We start from the raw sequence: 24,201 nt of genomic DNA on the forward strand, positions 1-24,201 counted from the left end.
CCAGTTAGCACATTCTCTCCTTCCTGAAACCAGCAAAGTGGCGTTCTGCACTTCCTTCCATAGAGAGCTTCAAAAGGCGCCATACCAATGCTAGACTGGAAACTGTTATTGTATGTGAATTCCACCAGTGGCAAGACCTCATCCCATGCGCCTAAATGGTCCAGGACACACGTCCTAAGCAAATCTTCTAACGTCTGGATGGTCCTTTCAGATTGGCCATCTGTTTGCGGATGATACGCAGAACTCATCTGTAGCTTGCTTCCCAATTCACCTTGTAAAGATTGCCAAAACCGAGATGTGAATCTCGTGTCTCGGTCAGAAACTATGCTTGAAGGCACTCCATGAAGACGCACTATCTCCTTGATGTACAGCTTAGCCAAATTTGTCATTGACATCTTCAAATTCACGGCTAAGAAGTGGGCGCTCTTAGTTAATCTGTCCACAATTACCCAGATTGAATCGTGATTCTTGACTGTGCGTGGCAGATGAGTCACAAAGTCCATGGAAATGCTGTCCCACTTCCATTCAGGAATCTCCAATTGTTGAAGCAATCCACCTGGACGTTGGTGTTCAGCCTTGGCGCGTTGACAGGTTAAGCAAGATGCCACAAAGCGTGCAACATCACTCTTCATTCCCGGCCACCAGAAAGATTTCCTAAGATCTTGATACATCTTAGTCATACCGGGGTGTATGCTAAGACGACTATGATGAGCTTCTTCCAATATAATACGTTTCAGCTCTCCATCATTGGGAATGCAAGTTCTTCCCAAATAACGCAACATACCATCCGTTCCAGCATTAAACTCCTTAGCTTTTTCTGAACCGAGTGCATCAAATATCTTCAACAGTTCTTCATCCTCACGTTGCTTCATCCAGATTCTGTCAAACACATCACTAGAAATTCTAAGATTACAGCACCTTATTACGTTCTCTCCTAATTCAAATTGTAATCTTAGATCTCTAAAATTCTCCACCAAGTTCAGCTCCTTCACCATCATCAATGAGACTTGTACTGTATTCCTGCTTAGGGCGTCTGCCACTACGTTGGCTTTCCCAGGGTGATATAGCAGTTCAAAATCATAATCTTTTAAAAATTCCAGCCAACGTCTTTGCCTCATATTCAGCTCCCTCTGATCAAACAAATATTTGAGGCTCTTGTGATCACTAAAGACTTGGAACGTTGATCCGCATAAATAGTGCCTCCAAATCTTTAGTGCAAAAACGACAGCTGCCAACTCCAGGTCGTGTGTGGGATAATTGCGTTCATGAATCTTCAACTGGCGAGACGCGTACGCTACTGCACGTCTCTCTTGCATGAGCACACAGCCCAAACCTTGGTGAGATGCGTCACAGTACACTTCAAATGGCTTGGACGTGTCTGGAATAATCAAAACTGGCGCGCTCGTCAATTTCATCTTCAGCTCCTGGAACCGTTCCTCACACAGATCAGTCCAAGCGAATGGCTGATCCTTTCTAGTCAATCTAGTAAGAGGAGCCACTATCTTGGCGAACCCCTCTATGAAACGTCTGTAATAACCAGCCAGCCCCACAAAACTCCTTGTCTTCATGTGTCATAATGAGAAAACAGCTTGCACCTTCCATTATATCCTCCCTTAACTGACCGAATGTAACTCCCACACATTCTTCATCATCTTCAGGAAACACTAATTCCTTCTTGCCACAATCTATAATAATATGGTTGGTAGCCAACCAATCCATTCCTAGAATTATTTCCAAGTCCTTCAAAGGTAAACAGATTAAGTTCACCTTATAACTATGCCCCTCAACCACAATAGGACATCTAATGCACACGGTAGATGTTCTAAGCTCTCCAGCCGCTGGTGTTGATACCACCAAGTCAAACTGCAGATCTCTCTCTACTATTCCCAGCTTTTCAACACACGCCTTCGAGATGAAGGAGTGCGTTGCCCCAGAGTCAAACAGCACACAGCAAAACACAGTGCACTCATAACCCTACAGTGTCCTTAAGAGAACAAAACTGCTCTGATACCACTAATGTAACATCCCAAAATAATGATAATTACCATTAACCAGAACTGATCACATTTACAGAGATAAACAGTGCAGTCTTAAGAATATTACAGTAGCTCAGAATTTTAAAACTTAACATACAGCACGTACAGTAAAATCTGCAGTGTTCAGAATTCATAAAAAAATAAACAGAAACCAGTTCTGATTATCCATTCTGTAGAATTTAAATACAGAATATCAAAATACAGTCCAGCACTTGACAGAATTCCAAATTTTCAGATAAATACAAAACAGATCTGCAGAACTATATATATATACAACTGCCAAAAATACTGCACAACACACTAGACTAAAACTGCTACGGAATCGCGCCTCTACTGTTCAGCTTTTACTTCAACTTCAACCAGGTTTGCATCTTCCAAATTTTCTTCTTCCAGTAATACTTCAAGAGATGCATCACCCTCTGCTCACATCCACAACGGATGATCATTGCATTTTGACAAGACGGATTATACATGGACAGTAAACAGCACCAGGAAAATTGCAAGGGTAAGCTTATATTGTTTAATTAATACAACATACATACAGTTCACAATTTAATTCACAGATACATCAAACAACTTAATCATAAAATTTAACATATAAATCTATATAAAACAGACTGTACTGAACTGTATGAACCATGTAGTTACAGGCGTCCTTGCACCCAAGTGGTGTGGTAGCCGGGATATACCTAATCAGCTTCCACATGCGGTTAATCCTTCGCCCCTGCTAAGTGAGGGATACGAATGACCTCCACTTGAGGTTAATCATTCGCCCCTGCTAAGTGAGGGATACGAATGACCTCCTGCCATTCCCACGCATGACTACCCCCTTCTACGTGAAGATGAGCATCACGGAATATCAGGATGGACCAAGCCATCAGTAACTTGTCCATGTTCATACTTTACAAATTTAGCATTTAATACAACTGAGAAGCTCCTCCATGGAACGCTCATTCAAGTTCAAAATCATATAATCATATCATGTCGTGTTCAACCATCATATCCTTTCATAATTATAATATCTCCATTCTGTATTTCACTCTCTTAATATTAACGTCATGCATTCTTTAATCAAATAAAATGAACTTATCACAGAACCTTTGATTTCACGTTTCTGAACAAAAGAAACGAGTCATTTATTCACTTAATATGCTTCAACTCTTGATAATTTGAAAATACTGATCTTTAGAAGAGATGAATAATACATTGAAAGATTTTAAGTGTAAAGAATCTAGATAGAACCCAAGGAATAAAACCAGTGATAAGTGTTTAGATACACCAGCAATATAATTGATTTCAGAAGAACAGCACTGGCAGTCCAAGTACGAACGTAATTTAACAATTTGGACGAACGCCAGTTATGTTCGCTCAAAATTCAATAATAGGGACGAGCGTTCAGTTTAGAAACCGAACCCCGCTTTGGAACGAACGCTAAGTCAATGACCGAGCACAATCAGAACGAACGTTGGTATAAACCGAACGTTGGGTAGGACGAACGTTTAGGTATATGACCGAACACCAGTTATGAACGAACGTTCAATATAGAAACGAACGCTCTGTAGACGAACGTTCAACAGAAGGTCGAACTTCATTTAGGACGAACGTTATTAAGGACGGACGCTCTACTTAAGGCCGAACGTCACTCATTTATAAAGTTTTAAATATTTAAATATTACTGAGCTAGACGAACGCTCAGATCATCAACTAGGGACGCTCATTCTCGGGCAGAATTCTTTCCAAATGAAAGAATTCTAGTCTAAGTAAGCTTAACTGAAAACCGAACGGTTTAAGACCGTACAGGGACGAACGTCCTTTATCAGTACAGAGACCAGATTTCTCAACTCTTAACAGAATTTTCCAGATTTCGATTTTTATGAACTTGACAACTTTCCTTTCAGATTTAATACATCAAATCATACAGATTTCAACATTTGGATCATTCCAAATATACAATCACCATACTCCATTTATACAGAATCAAATCAATATACATTTAAATCAAAAATCAGCAACAACATATATAATACAATTAAGCAGTGTTCATTCATGACAGATTCAATCGATCTAATCATTCCAACTCTATAACATTCACACATCTTTCATGCGTATCCAAAACAACATGCAAATGAACCAGAATTTATATCTCATATCAGTAAACGTTCATAAGGCTCAAATATCAGATTTCATATACATGCAACTCAGATTATAAAATCAAGCAGTATGAATTAAACATATAAGCTTCCCTTACCCGGATTGAAGTTCCAACTTGTCCTAGATGAAAATGGCTTTATCCAACTATGCTTCTATTATATTCTTGATTCTTCCAAAACAAATCTAATCAAAAATTGCAGAACTCTGAGACTACATACTTGCATGCACTAAAACTCTATTCTTCCAGAAACCTAAGAACGAAATACAGTAAGAAGGCTTACCAGATTGGATTCAGTTTCTGTTTGGTCCAAAATGGAGATCACAGCAGTACTAACATTCCTATGGTGCTGCAATTGTGATCAGAGAGGAAACGTGAGTTTTCTGATAGAGAGAAGTTAAGGATTCTTAGAGAGAAATTTGGAGAAAATGAAGAGTTTGGTTTTCTGAGGAAGAAGATGAATGAGTGTGCAGGTGAAAGGGTTCTCAGAAAACTTTGGTTTTGTTAAAGTAACGTTTGCTTGAACAAACATGTCCAAGACTGACACCTGCATACTAAATTCTGATTTGTAAGTTTCTAACGTGACAAGTGGCAGGTGTGCATGTAAGGAGTGGTGCGTTTTTAATGTTGCAGAGAATGATGGTGGTTCAGTTTTCTGTGCATTGCAGAGGTGAAAATCAGAGTTGAAAGTGGGTTTTTAATTACCCGCAACAGTGACGTGGTGTGTGTGTTAGTGGTGTGATGTCAGGATTAAATTTGCTAATTATCCAGGGTCTCACAGGTTTCAATTTAAATCTCAATTTTAACTAAATTGTGCATATGGTTTCTATTTTCTCTTGATACTTAATTAATTGTACATATGATTCTAGGAAACTAATTAATGTGGAGCATAAATTTAATTTGTCAATAATCACTGTCTTTATTAACATATTTGCTCAATTCGTAGATTTTTTTTAATCCTTTTTAATGCTATCACCTCGTCTTCCAACAAAAAATTGATGAAGTGATAACGTATACTAATGTACCTTATTAAGAAAGAAATACTGTATTCTTTCTCTATAGTAATATCTTTCAAAAAATTTCCTACTGAGGCTTGGGACCTCTAGATTTAGTCCATCCATATGTGTAATAAATTCCTCCTCTGGTTTTAGATGTTATGTTTATTCCATTGATGATGCTTTTAGTGCCATACTTGGATTTATCCTCAGAAACTCTACTGGTTTTCATTCAATTTAAAAGTATGGCTGAAAATCCATTTAATAGAAGGATCAAAATCCATCCTACAATTTGACGGTGGAGAAGAATACAAATATTTTAAAATGCTGGCAAAAGATACTTCAGTAGTAGTTGAAAACCAAACCTCTTATAATTTGTCATTACAATAAACATAAGTTCCAATTGCATAAAAGATACGACAAATTATTATCAAAGGTTCTGATAAATACAAAACATTCTCCATCTTTACTTTTTTATATCTTTCACTCCTTCGCTACTCGTGCCATGTGTTTCATCATCTGCACCAAAACCTCACTCCATGTGTCTACAGGCCCAGGCAAACACCAATGCACACAATCATTCTGCACAACCTTTGGAACACCATTAGCAAATGGGAAAGGATTCATATAGGCACCAGGGTGGCCATCTGGTCTCAACAATGCTAACTTTGTTACATCAAGTACCTCCAACCTAAACCCTTTTAATTTTTTGGCTCTTTTCTTAGCATTTTCCACTTCTTCCATCTCAATCGTTCTTATCTGGGCATCCTCCCCTTCAAGATGTCTCTGTCCAATTGCATAAGGCTTGGTCTTTGAACAAGTACCCCCCTTATCCCAAGAACCTTCAAAATGAGAAGGTGAATATGTTCTTACAATCACATCAAAACTATTATTTCCTTTACCAACCTTCCTCTCGATTATGCTATTAAGAGCAGTCCTCAAAGCCCTTCTTATTGGACCACCAAAACCAATAGCAACGGTGCAATTGGAAACAGGATGCCTCATGCACCCTAAAACTTTACCACCCTCGTAGAAAACTGAAGGAACCATAAACCAGTGCCCAAAGGACAACACAATCATGTCCATTTGATCAATATCCCTTGCCCACCTCATATCAACACGATCCAAATAAACAGTGTTATAATGTGGTCCCGGGTTTTTTCTTTGATCACCTTCCACAAGAAATGGGGACCAATAGAAGGACAACATTGCGTTGTGAGAACGAAACAGCCACCAATGAGAACCTCGGTGGTGAACAATTTTTGGTTTTGAAAAAGTAGACAACATGCAAAGAAGGGAGCTTAGGTGGTTCCTGGACAATGAATCCCCAACAAAAGCCACACGCTTGTTGCTTATGAGTTGGAGAAAAATGTTAGGGTCAAACCTTGGAAGATGGCACTCACTTGGCTTCCATCTCCAGTGAAGGAACCCCGAATCAGGCCTTCCATTGGATAAACAGTTCCGGTTTTTAAAAATTTTAACACAGCTGCTACCATTATACAAAGGGCCTCTTTTGGTACGAACCCATTTGCCATTGGAGTAATCACATAGCTTCTCATCTACTGCCATTACTAAAATAAAATTTAGTTACATTAATTGCCTGAGTAGAAACCAAAAATGCTACAAAATTATAACATACTTTTGTTTTCTATCATAAAAGTTAAGCTGAAATTGTAATTTAATCACAAAAACAAGTGACTGATGCTACCGTAGTTACAGTATTCTGATAATCACAAACATCTGAAAATCTAAATGAGTTTTTTGACATTACAAGAAAGTATAGATAAATATAACTGATGACAGTCTTGTTATGACTGCAGAAAGCTCAGAAACTTGATGGTAACCAAAATGAAAGTTACTAATTAACTGTTTTATTAAAATTATACAAGAGAATGTAGTTTTAACGAGACAAAATTATGCAGCAATGAATAGATACCTGGAAGTGTAGAAGCTGAGAGAGAAGATTGGTTGATGGTGGAAACGAATTCGTTTGGAAGGTGAAGAGGTTGAGAAGGAATGAAAAAGAGATAGTAAAAGTAAACAGCAAAGCAAAGCAACCCAATGGGTGGTAGAAGCTTCATGCTACTAAATCTCTTTTTTCGCTCCTTGGTCTTTCTGGATAACGTCTCTTCACGTAAAGCACGCACGGGATTTCGCTTCAACTAGGATTTTACTATAGTCCATGTCGGTTCGGCTCCCCGAACTCATGTATATATATATCATGAAATATAAAAACTGCATACGTAAGACGTAAAATTTTAAATGAACTGTACATAGTAAATTAAAAATATCGTTTATTCACTTAATTAAATATTATATTTTTATGAATTTAAATATTTTTAATTGAATTCTTATTAAAGTTTTTTGTTTATTAAATTTTTAATAATTTTATATTCTTTTTGTTTCAGTCCGTGTTTTTTAATTTTTTTGGTTAATTGACCGTCATATTTCTTTCTTACCTTCATGCTTTAACAAATATAAAACATCATTAATATTATTTTATATTGATTTCAAATCATCACATTTTTTAATATATTAAAATAATAAAACAAAATAATGAAATAATACAATAGTCACGTCGTTCAATAAAAAAATTAAAAGACATATCCTATTAAATAACATATAAAATACATAAAAATTAAGTATTTAACAACCAATTTTTTTAATAAAAACTCAATTAAAAATATTTAAATTTGTCAATAACATAAAACTTAATTAAATCTAAATTAAAAAATTAAATATTTTTCAAATTTTGATAATATTTTTATTCTCAATTCCAAATTTTAACATAATAATATATAATAAATTAAAAAATATAGATTTAATATTATATTTATAATTAAATAATCTTTTTTAAATGAGTTGAGTCTAATTTGTTTTTTTATACAATATAAATAAAATTATTTTTAACCCAACTTAAACCAGTGTTGTACCGCAAAGGTTTAGACAAGCCCGAGTAGAAGCACAAATTTAAGCAACCCAAAATAGGAGAATCAAATTTGATGTTATCTATCAATTCATGTAAACTATAAAAGGAAGGTAATTATTGTTATCTCTGTCATTTATCTTTCTTAAATGAGAAATTTAAGTAGGAAATATGATTTTATAGAATGTTTTCGAGATCAAGACATCCGTAAGTTTTTAAAATTATTATTGTTAGAAATAACTAAATTTTATTTGATTAGTTAAATTAAAATTGTAGCTGCAAATAATACGTTAATTTTATTAAAAATTTTAACTGTTAACGAGTTAAATTATTTAATAAGAGTAACTTAATATTTTTTACTAAAATTTTTATTTTAATTCGATAAAGTTATGTTTTTACCGTTTTCATAAAAAAATAAAACCTTATCTTAATTTTTTTTAGTCCCCAAATTTATATAGAACTAAAGAAAATTCGTTTACCAATTAAATGATAGACTAAAAATGTATAAATTGTTACCTCGCATTTACTATTCACTATTCTTCTTTGTATCGTTAATTACTATTTTTAGTAAAAGTAATGTACAGTTAAAGAATATATAATTAAAAATTGCATATATTTAATGCAATAGTTGTATATAAGTATAAATACAACCAATATTTTTCATTTATGGTCCTTGTATTTAAGAGTTGAGAACATGGGTAAATTATCTGAGTCTCTGGATGGTCTTTGAATTTCTTATTTCGTGTAGGGTTTGTTTGGTATCCTGTGGGCTGTTTCTTCTTATACCTCCTTTTTTTCTTCTTGCATTTCTGTAAAATCCATAAATCTCAAACTATCTCTAATTAAATTATATTATAAAAAAGTAAAAGTTATTTTCTAGAAGCCATTATTTCACCCTTTGGATAAATCTCAAACTATCTCTCCATTTCAGCCTTTGGATAACTTGGGTAAGTTGAAGACGTTGAATTCTATGAGGAAATTGGTGTCCAGATTGTCAAAATGCCAAAAGAAGTAGCTCAGTAACAATGGACGGAAGCATGACGATAAACTACTTGGAATTACCTATTTTTGGGGGTCTTTGTGGCAGAAGTTTTTCAAGGAATTACCTTTTGTGGAATTCTTTTCTAAAGGAGTTTGCTAGTTTTGGAGGCTACTCACATGACATTTTTGGAGGTGTTCAAGGAATTGCATAACAAAGGAGAAGAATTTGACAGAAAGCTCTCATTATTGTTCTGAAAATTTGTTTGGCTTTGATGGAGTTATTGGTAGTTAATGCATGTTTGGTTAAGAGAGGTTTAGGTTTCCATTCTTGTTTGTTTTTTCGAATATGTAATTCAAAATGTAATTTTTTTTAATATAATTCAGATTGTGTAATTTAGAAGAATTTTTTTTAATCTAAAACTATATTTTAGAATGCACATTTCAATTGTTTGTTTAATGATGAATTTTGGATTATACGATTTGTAACATATTTTTAGGTTCATAAAATATCAAAGAAATTTATGCACTCAAAGTGTAGGTTTCGATTTAAAAAAAAAAAAACCAAAGTTTATAACTCTATCACTTAGATAAAATATTTTAAAATAGCAGTGACATTTTTAAAATTATTAGAAATATTTAGACAATAGTTTTCCAACCATCGAAGCCTGTTTTCATGAGTCAGAGTATATAATATAAGATTATCATATGACTCCATATAAAAAGAATTTGAGGAGAGCCTTTGACATTCAAATAATAGTTCTTAGGAAAATTAGTTTATGTTTATGTGTTTTTATGCTTTGAGCTTTTGTTTAGAAATTAGTTTATAATTTTATGGTTTTATGTTTTTGGATTTGGATTTCCTTTTAGGACTTTTAATTTTTTTTAAACTTTTGTGTTTATATGAAAAGGTATTAAAAGTTGATGTAAATATTTTTTAGTTATATATTGAATTTGATTTTAGTAAAGAGAGAATTATGTTTGGTCTTGACTTATCTTATAAAAAATTAACATATTTATGTCGAATATTTTTATTGTGACTCTTTATTATCGGTTTTATCAAAGACTAACTTTGTGGTAAATCTATTGTGACATCTATCATTGCTATCAAATTCTATATTTGATTTCCGTGTTTAATTTTTAGAAGAAAATCAATAAAAAAATAATCATAATCATAATTTTCAGTATAGGTTTGAATTATTCAGAAAACTGAAACGTATATCTTTAACACTCAAGTAAAATATTTTAAAATAATAATAATTTTTAAATAAATAGGAAAACATAGGTTTCAGTTGCTAAATAATTGAAGCCTTTCTAGTCCAAATATAGGTTTCAATTATTAAGTAATTCGAAGTCTATAAATTTTAAATAATTTAAAATATGTCAGTCGTATTTTTAAGAGCTTCCTTCTTTTTAAATCCAAAACATATTAAACTAAGTTAAATGCACTAGTACAGTTAGGAGAAATGACAGCGATTGTTTTTTCTTATAGGCAGCGGTTCTCGAATCGAGGCATATTCAGACGAAACAAAAAGTGTAATACTTTTGACATCGGGTGTGAATCGAGGCATAAAGGGAGAGGATATGGCATCGGTTCAACCATAACCGAAGCAATAGAGTTTTTGGTTTTTTTTTTCGTAGGACTATATGCCTCGGTTCAGGGGAATCGAGGCCGTATTTCCCACCCTACTGCCTCAGTTGTAGCATGAACTGAGGCAGTAGAGTCCTTTTTTTTCTCATTCGCAAAACTTTATGCTTCTGGTGTGGTTATAACCGAGACCATAAGGTGCTTTTCTACCTCGGTTTTGACTTGAACCGAGACATATATCCTTGTTTTTTTTAAAAAAATGAGGTATGTTTCTGCAACATTCCCAACAACAGAAACAGACCTGCATATATATTTACAGCCAGAACAGTCCAGAATAATCCAGAAACGTATATTTTGAATGAAAATTATAATAAAACATAAATACATTCAATTGATTCATAAATCAACTTCTTAGAAGCATAAATCAATCCAATGTAATCATAAATCAAGTTTGAAGCATAAATCAATGTAATGTACAAAGTTAAATGAATAATAATGTAGAAAAACATCAAACAACTTAGAAACATAAACCTAGAACTTACTATATCCTAATATCTACTACATACTATTATATAAATGAATTCATATTTAGCCAGTGCTTTCCTCACAAGTTGAAGTGACTTCTCTGGAATTGGAGCAGTCCTATTGAATCTCTACATAAAATACAATGATTTCAATTAGTGTATTTGAAATCTAAACTATAGGGAAAATAAAATTCAAACCTAAATAATACTATTTCCCATCCATTGGTGTAATGTGTACGAATAATGGTCATCATCCAAAACATGACGTAGTAACCACATTCATATGACCCCGTTTATGTATTACACTACAATATATCATCATAATTATAAAATGTTAAGTAACATCACTTGAATGGAACCAAATGTAACAAAGTATGGACTAAAATACCAAACCTTAAGGGCAACCCATGCAAGCATTTTAGCTGTAGCAGTAGATCTCCCAGATAACATCATATGTGTTGCAAGGGAACTATTAAAAAAAATTCCTTTAGCATACATTTATATAACAAAAAGTCGAAACATTGAGATTCTTACCAATCTACTACATGTCTAAGAGGGCTGGGAGGAGACTTCTGTAATGAACAAAACCAGACAGCAGTGTTCTCCGGTATGGAGATCACAAGTAGCTGCCAATGACACCTGAAATTGGTAATAACTTATGAATCATATACCAAAATTAATAAATGAATGTGTTGAAGTTAACAAACTTCACTTACCCATGTATATAAGGGAGAAAATATATCTCCTTCCCCATTCCAAAGCAGGTGGTGATGTATGTTTGGATATCATCAAATTTATTTCTTTCATGAGTCATAGAGGGGTCAATGAACCCATATACATTGTTGAACCCCTTCTTGTTACTAACATCAAACATATACCTAAAATGAAGAAATAATCTGATATAAGTAAGTTGATAAAATAAAATTATATAAATTTTTTTTCATAAACTTACATCATCCACAGCTGAATGAGTGTAATATTAATTTCTTCTCTACCCGACGCAAGCTCCCTAACATCTTGATGATGCAAGTACAATGGGATTTGAGCTTCTCTTCCAAATGTAGTAGAATCTCAGTGTACATTCATCGGCGCATCTGAAATGATTTTAGCAAGCTCGTCTAACTCACCAAGAGGGTCATCCTCAGATAAATGAGTCTTCTTCGGTGTAGGACTTCCCTCTTGACCTATCTGCTGTTAAATGCAAAAATGGTTATGTTGTAACGTCAATTAGAAGTAAATATTAAAATTGAGAAGTATATAGTACGAGTGTTTACTGGGGGATTAGATACATCACCAACCAAATATCTAGGCCAAGCGATAAAGGACTTAAATGCTTCTTCCATAGTGAAGAACTCATCTGTAGGCACAGGAAGAACGACATCTGCTATGACAACTTCATCCACCGTGACCTTGAACTCATCTTCTGAAAGTTGTACACCATGCACTACAGTGGCTGTCTCATAAACTGTACCACGAGCCACTAGCATGGTCCCAGTATCAGAAAGAATATATAACTGACATGGACGAGTTTCATCCATGTCGTCCCCTGGGGCACCGGCAGCTGAACAACTTCCTTTACCGCTTCTACCTGTCAAATTAAATGTTAGGTTATGCAAAAAGTAAATCAGTAACCAAAAATAAATAAGTTTACCTGTAGGGGGCACAACATGTTCCGCTACAAGAGATGGCGGAGGACGATTGCCATAATCCTCATAATGCTGCTGGAACTGGCGCGCAACCATTTCAGCAACTTCATCATACAACTCTGCCCGAACCTTCTTTGTGATCTCCTGCATCATCTCTTTTCTTATGTCCTCCTTCATCTTTTCGTATGAATATGGACGCGAGGAAGACCCAAAAAACTGTCGTACGCCTATGCTAGTCCTAGCACCACGCACCCGTCCTGGGTGCTCAGGTCGTCCAATAGTTGTGGCAAGAATATCCTAACGACCTTCTTGTGTGAATTGACCTTGGGAGCTCTACTCAACCAAGGAGTCCTGTCACATAACAAAAGTTCAAAATAATTAGAAAGATCTATGTAATATATATAACAAAATTAATGTAAAAATATAAGAAATTACATCTTACAATTCTTTCAGATATTTCTCTAGCAGACTCGGAAGTGTAGGAGCCCGATGGTCTTATACGGCCTAACTTCTACTTCTCGTGCCGAGATGGTGGTGAAGGAGGAGGAGGAGGGTCACCACCCTCAGAAAGTGAAAGTCTACTATCTGACTTCTGCTTCATTATTTTTTCTTCAAGCTTCCTATATCCACCACGAGACACTAGGTGTGGATTTTTATTCCGAGCGCTTATTCCCTGTGCTTTTGAACTTTTTTCCTGTGACAAAATCAAACAATTGTCATAGGAGAGAATTATGAATGATGAATTGAATGATTTTAATGCACTTACCTGCCACGCCTCGGATGAACGAAGCTCTACAAACTGACGCCATTTTTCTTCGTCAATTGCTGAATATTTGGAACATGGATTTTCATTACTTTTTGGTCCAAATATATATCTAGACCTCAATTTTGTCTTAAACCCTCGAAATCTTTCTGCAATTGCAAATAAACACCTATTCCTTAAGCTCTCGACGTTTGGCATATCAAATGTTATCTGCAACAAAGAAAGTAATAACCTTATATCAATACAGATTTATCAATATAATGAATATAGAATTTAGAGCAATATTGCTTAACTTACCAATAGATCTTGCCAGATGAGATTCCGATCAGCCTCAGAAACATGGTCAAAGGATGGAGTAAGTATAGAGATACGATCACGTGCTAGTACTCCAAGGTAAGACCTAAATACATCTGCATTTGGGCCAGATGCAACTCCAGTGACCACGTCAATAATGATAGGTGTCCTCTCACTTGCATTTCTTCTAAGTATAAGCTGTCGTAACCTCGTTGCTCCTCTCGTCCGTCTAGAAGTGGTGGGGACTTTATCGCCTGACGAATGAGGTGACTCAGCCATATATCTGTCACAATAAATAAGATGAAAGATAAATAAAACACTTATAAAATAACATATATTATTTAACAAAGCCATAAATATTTACACAAACATGAAATTCATACATAATCATATGGGTTGGTCATATATATATATATATATATGACCAATCCATATGATTATGTATGAATTTCATGTTTGTGTAAATATTTTATATGTTAAATATATATATTCCCTCATTGTGATCTTCTCGTATTTCTTGTATATCATCAATTAGAGGGTCGTCATCCAAATTTATTGTCGTTTTAAATGGATGGTTTCAGCGATATGAAGATTACTTAGATTCTCTTCTTTATCTTCAATTTGCCTTTTTCCTTGGAGAGCAATATACCAATGGTCAGACGCAGGATCTTTGACATAAAAATTGAATTTTTTTATAATATAATATGCAATCATTCAGACATGAATGTATCCGTTTATATTCCATACCCATCGGACAAAGAATTTTTTTTGCATCATAATTACGATTGGGTAACGTATTTCCATCTGGCAGCATTTCATTCAACAACGACAACAATTCTGTAAAACTCTTATCACTCCATCCATTACTCGCCTTTAAATTCATGAGCCTTACCACCGCTGACAACCGTGTGAACTTAGTTGAACCCACATACAAAGGAGTCTCCGCATCAGTGGACATCGTTTCATACACATGCGCTTCGGAAAAAGCTTCTGCGTATTCAATCATGTTTACTGAAATTGTTTACACAATTTCAATAATCTTGAATGATCACTTTGATCGTGTTTGTATTCAAGGTGTGACCCTATCCCATTCAAGAAGATTCACTTTTTTTAGTTTATTAAACATATCAATTTTAAACAACATATCTTAAATTTCACGAAATTTTGCCAACATTTCGCATTGGTCTTCAGGTTACACGAAATGAAAGTGATTATAAATCACAATCAAATATGCACCCAAAGATCAATACAAAACACAACGACAAATTTTCGTGAAATTTAAGACATGTATATTAAAATTGATATGTTATAATAAACTATGAAAAAGTTATCACTCTTCTTAAACTGTCCAACCGGACAATTCAAGATTCAATACTTGTAAATTATTATTACCATCTCCTCTATTTTCATTTGTAAAAAGTACGTTTGTTAACAAAATATGGAGATAGTAAATAATTTTTGTACTGAATCTTAAACGGGAAACTAAGGCTAATTCACAACAACAAACAGTATATTCAAGCATATCATAAAATTTTAAGAATATATATCTCTAATTAAATCAAGTTTATCAATAATAAACTTTTCTACACAAGCAATAATAATCTACACATTAAAATAACCCTCACATTTATCTCATACCACACGTGGAGCATTCATTGCTTTTGATCCTTAATTCTTCCTTATCCGTCACCACTTACTCACTGTTCGTTTTTCTTGCCTTATCTTAATGTTGTAATAAAAGACAAAACAAGAGAATTAACAAAATGTATAGAAATAAATCAATGAGGCTTCATTTTTGCTTCCGCAATTTTTTATTTTTCCCTTGGTTTTGGTCACTTTTAAACCTTTAGTTCCATTTCTATACAGTGAAAAATTCAACCAATAATAATCATGGGAGAGTATGTATATTTTCCCTTTCTTTCATTTAGTTTGAACTGAACTTATATCATAAAAGAGGGAATTATTAAACACCTCTAGAGTGAATAACTCACCTCTAATTAACCTTTTTTAAATATTCAATTACATTACATATCATAAGTAATGATAGATAAATATTATATTATTGTTAGAAAATAAACTTTAAACTTGATTTAACTTTTATAAAAGTGTTTGTGAACTGAGACTCATCCACTTTAAATAATTAGCATAACTTTTCTACACAAGCAATGAATTGATTTGGTTAACTACGTGCTCCTTTTTCATGCCAAATTTTCTTTATCAATACCACAAATGATTTGGATGAATGACCTATACACAAGCAATGAAGATGGACATACTTTTAGGATCAAGTACCTGGGAGCGTGGCAGCAAGCTTGGCGAGACTGAAAGCCGCGACTGAAATGGAAGCACCGGCGACGGAGATGGAAGCAGAGGCAGACGCAACAGCCACCCAAAACTGAGACGCGGCGGAGATGGAAGAAAAGCGGAGGAAACACCAAAGCACTTGGCGGTGGTGACCACACGGAGAGGAGGAGACGACGATAAACGACGATCACCGGCGATGGGAGCAAACGCGATGGAAGCAAACGGAGATGGTAGCCAGGGTTTCTGTAGCTCGCGGTTTCTATAACTCGCGCTGAGAAGAAGATGAACAAAGGTGGTTCTGTTTGCGGAAGAAATTTAAACATGTTATTGCCTCGGTTCTTCACTTAACCGAGGCATAACACCCTTATCAGCTCGGTCAAGAAGCCCACCGGTGCATAAACACCAGCTGAAACCAAGAAACAACATCGTTCCTCAACGAAACCGAAGCACAAACCGTGTACGTTAGAGGTTGGCAGTGGAGCAGACTTTTATGCCTCGGTTCTCATCAGAACCAAGTTAGTAGCATGGCAAGTCATGTCTGGCAGGTGGGTGGCAGCTCTGAAGCAGAGACATATGCATTGGTTCTGCTTAGAACCGAGTTCGTAGGTTCCTTTAGGCATCGGTTTCGTGGAAACTGAGTTAGTAACATCTATCAGAGGCTGGAAGTCACATCAGCTGGTAGGTTTATGCTTCGGTTTGTTGGAACAATCGGTACCGTTATAGAGTCGCGCAACGTAATAAATTAATAAGGCGGAAAGCGTGTTCAATCAAACTCGTAATAAGATGGTCTGTTTTAGAAATTTAATTTTCTTAAAGAAAATTTATCAAACAGTTGATGTGCATAAAACAGTAAAGAGTATAGGGAGTAGAAAAATTGACACACTGGATTTTTGTCCTGATTCGATTCAAAAGAATCTACCTCCAGTTGTTAATCACTATAAAAAGTGATTAACGTTTTCACTAAAATCAGTTTCACAAATTACAATAAGAGTGACTAAAAACAGATAGATAAAACCTTCCTTCGACGAACGAACCGGAAGATGACCACCTTGCCAACTTGAAGAGAACCACTCCGACCTTTGACACACAAAGCCCGAGCTTCTCCTATTCACAAGACCAGGCAAGAGCACTCTATCACTTTGAGAACTTCCTCAGACAAACTGTATTCTCAAAATGGCATAGATCCTTTTCACTCACAGAGAGCTTCCCTTAGGCACAAAGCTCTAATACTCTCAATTGAAAAGTTTTTTTCTAAGAGCTGTGAAGACCTCTATTTATAAACCTAGTTTCGTGCAGGGACAAAAACTGAAAAGACATCTCCCAACTGCCACTGATAATCGATTATCATAAGTGATAATCAATTATTTGTGTCCGTTATGGGGTTTTCAAAATGTGATAATCGATTATCTTGAGGAATAATCGATTATTCCAGAGACTTGGACAATATTGAATGAAACAGTGATAATCGATTATTCTATGTAATAATCGATTATTTGCGTGAGCAACTCTTTTCTAAAAATGGCTCGTGATAATCGATTATTCCTCTTGATAATCGATTATTTGCACAATGACTCACTAAATACGAAAACTTCTAAGAGTTTTTACATCATTACAATTTATCCTATACATTTGTTTCTACAAAATGCATTTAACAAAGATGTACTTAGAGTCTTCAATTCTTCAGCTTTTATCATCATCAAAACTTCACAGTAGCTTCAAGATACCAATGCTCCTCATTGGTAACACGGTTTGGTGTAAGACCGAGTTAGTGATAACAGTTGAAAAACTGTTATTTTCGTGCTTAAAATTGATACTAAAAGCAACCTTTAACACTTAGAAATTAGCTTGAAATCATGCTTTTGATCATATTTTTAGAAATAAGAGAGTTGGACAGGTTTATGCTTGATTTCAGTGTTTTATGCAGGTTTTAAGGTGAATTTGGTGAAATAAGTGAAGAAGGATAGAGATGGAATCAGAAAAGACATAAAAAAATGCAAAAGGAGAAGTCGCAACTACCACTCAGCGGCAATTTACCGCTGAGCGACACTCAGGAACTCACGTTGGATCCGTTGAGGGGTGAAAATGCCGCTGAGGGGGAATAATCAACTCACGCACTTACCGCTGAGCGGTAGTTTACCGTTGAGCGGCACTCTTTTGGTCTTAGTGATGACAAATTTATGAACACCGAAAAACGGCGCCACAAACTTGTTTAACAATCGGCAAGTGTGACCGAATCGTATCAAGTAATAAAACAAGGTAAGACCAAGTATCGTTTTCCCAAAGGACTCACGGCCTAGTTAGCTATATGATTTGTTGATTATTTAAGACTTAAAAACAAATTGATTGTAGGTTTAAATGCAAGAGATAGTAATTAAATATGTATGCATGAATTTGATCAATGGAGAAAAACAGAATACAAACACTTCAATGAATTAGATGGATGAGTATGTTCTTGGGGTTATCAATTTCATCTTATCCACTCTCATATACTTTTAGGAATTCATCATTCTTATCATCAATGCTAATGCCACTCTCTAAATCACCTTGCAAGAAGGCCTATCCTTAATTACGAGTTCATACAATTCCTAGCATTCCTAGTAATTAGTTCTGAAGTGCAGGAGCTTAAAGGCAACCAATATGCTATTGGGAGAAATTCCCCGGATCTAGACTTCCCCGTACGTTCCCGTATCGACAAAATCAATAATCATGGCAATGAATGAGTTAAACAAAGCAAGCAATAAGCAAAGAGGAAAAACCCTAACTAAAGATGAAAGAAAGCATATACCTTAATATAAGACATTAAAACACAAATTCCATATATGAGAGTTTCACAAGACTACATTGATTCCCCAACAACAATATAAGGTTTAGTTCACCATATTCATGGTGAAACTAGATGAACAATAATGAAAGAATGAAAGATAAAACCCTAGAAAGAGGAGAAGGTAGCCTGAGCATCCAAGACCTTCCTTCAAGGGATGGAAAAGAGAGTGTTTGCTTCGTCTTTGCCAAAGATACAAACCCTAGGACGTCCTAAAGCTTATATATTATTCTAAAAATACAGAAAATTAGGCCCAAGCCCAAAAATAGTGCTGCTCAGCGGTAAACTACTGCTCAGCGGTAAGTGCGTGAGTTGTTTTTCTCCCCTCAGCGGCCTTTTCACCCCTTAGCGGATCCAACGTGACTGCCTGAGTGCCGCTAAGCGGTAAACTGCCGCTGAGCGGCAGTTGCGGCTTCTCCTTTTGCACTTTTTGATGTCTTTTCTGATTCCATCTCTATCCTTCTTCACTTCTTTCACCAAATTTACCTTAAAACCTGCACAAAAACACTGAAATCAAGCATAAACCTATCCAGCTCTCTTATTTCTAAAAATATGACCAAAAGCATGATTTCAAGCTAGTTTCTAAGTGTTAAAGGTTGCTTTTAGTATCAATTTTAAGCATGAAAATAACAGTTTTTCAACTGTTATCACTTAGGCCCACTTTTCTGTAATTTTACGAATAGTATATAAGCTTTAGGTGTTTCTAGGGTTTGTATCTTTGGCTGGGAGGAAGCAGAAACACACTTTTCACTCCTTGGGGGTAGATTGGGAGATGGTGACGGCTCTCCTCTTTTCTTTCTATGGTTTTTCTATCTCTTTCATTCTTTCATTATTGTTCATCTAGTTTCACCATGAATATGGTGAACTAAACTTTGTATTGTTGTTGGGGAATCAATGTAATCTTGTGAAGTTCTCATATATGGAATTTATGTTTAAACATCTTATTTGAGATACATGCTTTCTTTCATCATTAGTTAGGGTTTTTCCTCTTTTCTCAAAGCATGCATTGTTTAACTCATTCGATGTCATGATTATTGATTTTGTCGATATGGCAATGTACGGGGAAATCTAGATCCGGGGAAATTCTCCCAATAGCATATTGCCTAGACATAGGAATATGAGGGTTGGTTGCTTTTAAGCTTCTGTGCTTCAGAATTAATTATTAGGGATGCTAGGAATTGTATGAACTCGTAATTAAGGATAGGCCTTCTTGCAAGGTGATTTAGAGAGTGGCATTAACATTGATGAAAAGAATGATGACTTCCTAAAAGTATATGAGAGTGGATAAGATGAAATTGATTACCCCAACAACATACTCATCCATCTAATTCGTTCAAGTGTTTGTGTTCCTCTTTTCCATTGATCAAAACTCATGCATACATGTTTACTTATTGTCTTTTGCATTTGAAACTTCAAGAATTTATTCACAAGTCTTAAATAATCAACAAATCATATAACTAACTAGGTCGTGAGTCCTTTGGGAGAACGATACTTGGTCTTACCGAGTTTATTACTTGATACGATTCAGTCACACTTGCCGAGGGTTAAACAAGTTTTTGGCGCCGTTTTTCGGTGTTCATAAATTTGTCATCACTTAGTATCATGTTTTAGGCATCGGGTTTGGAGCAACCAAGGCATATATGTTAGCTTTATTTACGGTTCTGCCACCGCGCTTTTATACGCTTAGGGTTTGCTTAAACCGAAGCGTATATAGCGCTTTCCAATCCTTTTTTTACTAGTGATGGAATTATTTTTTTACTAGTGGAGTGTGAAGTTAATTCATAACCTACGTTAATATCTCACTGTAGGAAATTTGAATTTGAAGTAATGATATTTTGACACTACAAAACAAAATACACTTAGATTATAATTTAAAATAATAATATTTTAACTATATTTATATTATTTTTTAATTGAGAATTTTAATATGTAGATTTCTCTTGAATGTATTAATTACTAACTTTCTGATGAATTTTAATTTTTTTAACTGTGCAAACCTCTAATTAAATACGTAGATTCCTATGAAATATTTTTAACATACCTCTCAATCATAAAAACAGTGGAATTTAAGTTTGTCATCAAACATATCCTGCCATCATTTTAATATATATTGTTGACATTATTTAAACATTTTCAATATGTTCTATAGTTCTGGAAACAAGTGATACACTACAAAAATATATAATTTTTCTAGGAGTTATTTTTAGCGTTTTCGGCGGTTTTAACTCCTGAAAAATTCTTTTTCCGCGGTTTCATTAAGCTCTGGTAAAAGCAGCGCCGCTAAACATTACCGGCGGTTTTATACGAAACCGCCGCAATTTCTAGGGGTTTTTGAAAAACCGCCGGAAATAATCGGGGTTTTGTAGAAACCGCCAGGAATAGCTAGGGTTTCTTATAACCACCCCCTATTTCCAAGGGTTTTCTCTAAAACCGCCGAAAATGTAGTGATAGATCAAATTTTTATTTTTATTTACAAATATATCCTTTTTCCAAATCTTTCCATCAAAGCAGCCACCCTTATAATCTAACAAAGTTTGAAATAAATACAAAAATAAAAATCGTTTTATAATCTAACAGTTTAAAACAAATACAAAAATAAAACATTTAAGAGATCTGGGACACCTTTTTAGATTGTCTTTCCACTTTCCACTAAGCTGCAAAGTACAAAAACAATCCCTCTGCTTTATAATACAATTTCTTCCCCAAACCATCTCATAATTTTGTGTTCAAATACATTTCATGTTTGGTTTTAAAAGACTCTCTTGCTAGTATGAGAGATTCATCAAATAAATGATATGTTGATATTAGTTAATGGGATTCACGTAGTTGATAGAACCCACCGAAATAACTATAAATTTTCAGGCCATAGAGATATTTATGAAAGTACCATACCCCACTAACCATTGCTACCAACAATTTCAATGTAATGTTTGAATAAACTTTAGTTACACTAAGAATTGAAAGACTGATTTTAAATACTTCTGATTAAAAACATGCAGCTGGAGAAGTAAGAAAAAGACAAGAATGAGAATGGAGACTCATTACTACATGTTTTTGATAACCAACTTAACACATCACTGCATTCATTACTAGGGTCACTCTATCCTGATATTTTCTCCACTCCTACTGCTGCTAATCTTCTGATTCTGATACAGACTGATTCAACTTCATTCAAACAGTTTGGAAGAGGTGAGTTAATTCCTCAAGTATAAATATAAATAAAACAGATATAAAATGTTAAAAATATAAAATATCCAAAAACAGATGAAACTCATTCATTAGAAACAACCATATTAATATTTAGAAATAGCCATAATAAAACCAGAACTATATTTAAGAGAGACTAACAAGGAAAGTGATTCAAAAGATGAAATATACATAGAGACTAGCCTAGGGACTGATGAGTATGATCCTTCCCTTGTTTGGTAGCTTTATGAAAGCACGAAAGATACTAGCATATCAATACATACACAACTAAAAGGATGGCAGGTGATATTTGCTTCCTCAAAACTTCATACCATATCAAGCCAGACATAACTAATTGTTCATACATGTCTAAGTTATTATATAAAACAATATATAATAACTTACTTTTTTGTGGGGCAGATAGAGAAGGAAATGATTGGACTTGAGGAACAACACTTTGAGTTGTTGGTGGATGATTAACAATATGACCCCATGTATGAGAGGCACTTTGCTCTGTATGATGTTTTGTCTCCTTCTTAATTGTCATTTTCTTCATCTTCAAGTGGTCTACAAACAATTACATAAATAAAAGTTAAACCACCTATATATAATATAATAAAGAAGAAAATAAACAGAATAACAACATATATAATAACTAACAATTAAAATTAAAACCTTGTTAATGGTATATTTCTTTCATCATCTAGAAATAATGTTTCTAAGTTTTGTTGTTGAAACGGTTCACATTCATGAAAGTTGTCAACATCATCTTCACCCATGTTGTACAAGTCTCTAGGCTTTATATGTACAGGGATGCACCAATTTTATCAAACTCATCATCTACATAATATACCATTTGTGCTTGTGATGCCTGAATGTATGGTTCATCATCATCATTATCACCGATATGAATCAAGCGTCCAAAACATACACTTGTAAATCCCAACTCATCAGTCACAATCCCCCTAGAAGTAGTTGTATTAGCCCACATACATTTGAACAACACAATTGAGAAACGACCATGGTAGTTTATTTCAATTATGTCCACTAATCGACCATAATAAGGCACACCTCCAAATTGCATTTGATTATCACTAGAACTTGCATAACTCCTTGTCCCAAATGTACCAAACACTCAACTATTTTGTGTTTTAAGACATAAGTCACGCTCCAAGATCCTAAACTTGAATCCATTAACATTGTAGGCACTATATCGCTTTGCAATATCAATTGGACCCATGGCTAAGAATTTGAAATCAGTTGAGTGAAGGCTAGTTGAGTCATTCCTTATCTAAAAGGAAAAAGAATAACATATCCAAGTCAATTATCAATTATAGCACAGAATGAAACCAATCATCAATGGACCCAATATACGTACACGACAGGAAAACCAATCTGCAAATTCCCTATGAACTCTTTTGTCTATCAAAGATGATTGTCGACTCCGATTTCTCAATTGTCTTCGTATAATGTCTCTAAATTCCTTACACGAAGTGTCCAAATTATACACAGTTACTTTCTAATAAAAGACTAATTAATAGAATTGATAAAGTGAAAATACTTACTAAAGAAATGGGTCAATTATGGCACTATTTGTTAGGATATGACGATGTGCCTGTAACTTTTCCTTTGCAGATAGAGTGAAATAAGTGAAACCTCCAACTGGTTTTCCAATTGGTGGGAATAAAGTGCTTACAGTACAAGAGCCAATGCTTGGTTCATCATTAACACGGCGCAATCTATTAAACACAATCTCAATTCCATCTAAGTATCTAGAACAAAAGGTTAAGCACTCTTCAGCCATGTAACCTTCAGCTATTGAGCCTTCAGCTATTGAGCCTTCAGCTTGTGCCTTATTACGCACATAAGACTTCAATTTTCCCAAGTACCTCTCAATAGAATACATCCATCGATATTGGACGGGTCCCCCAAGCTTGGCATCTTCTACTAAATGTACAATCAAATGAACCATCACTGTGAAAAAAGAAGGA

General features: G+C 34.6%; 1 protein-coding gene, 1 long non-coding RNA gene and 1 pseudogene across 3 annotated transcripts; all 3 read right to left on the reverse strand.

The window, feature by feature from the left end:
* Positions 1-2,032: 2,032 nt before the first annotated feature.
* LOC148196478 (uncharacterized) lies at positions 2,033-4,641 on the reverse strand. Its single transcript, XR_015780818.1, has 3 exons — positions 4,469-4,641; positions 4,285-4,370; positions 2,033-2,455 (listed from the first exon to the last, which is right to left on the reverse strand). It is a non-coding gene; the product is annotated as an uncharacterized LOC148196478 (long non-coding RNA).
* An 885-nt stretch (positions 4,642-5,526) lies between these two features.
* LOC124842095 (xyloglucan O-acetyltransferase 1-like) lies at positions 5,527-7,362 on the reverse strand. 2 transcript variants are annotated; one of them, XM_047318503.2, is made up of 2 exons: positions 7,117-7,362; positions 5,527-6,742 (listed from the first exon to the last, which is right to left on the reverse strand). In XM_047318503.2, exons 1-2 carry the CDS (start codon positions 7,259-7,261, stop codon positions 5,664-5,666), a joined length of 1,224 nt encoding a protein of 407 aa, XP_047174459.1. In that variant the 5' UTR covers positions 7,262-7,362; the 3' UTR covers positions 5,527-5,663. The 2 variants fall into 2 exon arrangements, with proteins under 2 accessions (XP_047174459.1, XP_087950644.1); XM_088094518.1 differs by having other exon boundaries at positions 5,527-6,751.
* Positions 7,363-16,146: 8,784 nt separating this feature from the next.
* On the reverse strand, positions 16,147-23,450 carry LOC148196479 (uncharacterized; annotated as a pseudogene).
* Positions 23,451-24,201: the final 751 nt, after the last annotated feature.

Source organism: Vigna umbellata, chromosome 7 (genome assembly GCF_029865625.1).
Source record: "Vigna umbellata cultivar VRB3 chromosome 7, Vumbellata_1.0, whole genome shotgun sequence".
Taxonomy (NCBI): domain Eukaryota; kingdom Viridiplantae; phylum Streptophyta; class Magnoliopsida; order Fabales; family Fabaceae; genus Vigna; species Vigna umbellata.

What these genes read in the sequence shown, in the direction of transcription:
- LOC124842095 (XM_088094518.1), bottom strand. Translation starts at nt 7,261, where the DNA reads ATGAAGCTTCTACCACCCATTGGGTTGCTTTGCTTTGCTGTTTACTTT. An exon ending in CTCAGCTTCTACACTTCCAG is followed by an intron (nt 6,752 to 7,116) that starts GTATCTATTCAT and finishes ATTTTATTTTAG; the next exon opens with TAATGGCAGTAGATGAGAAG.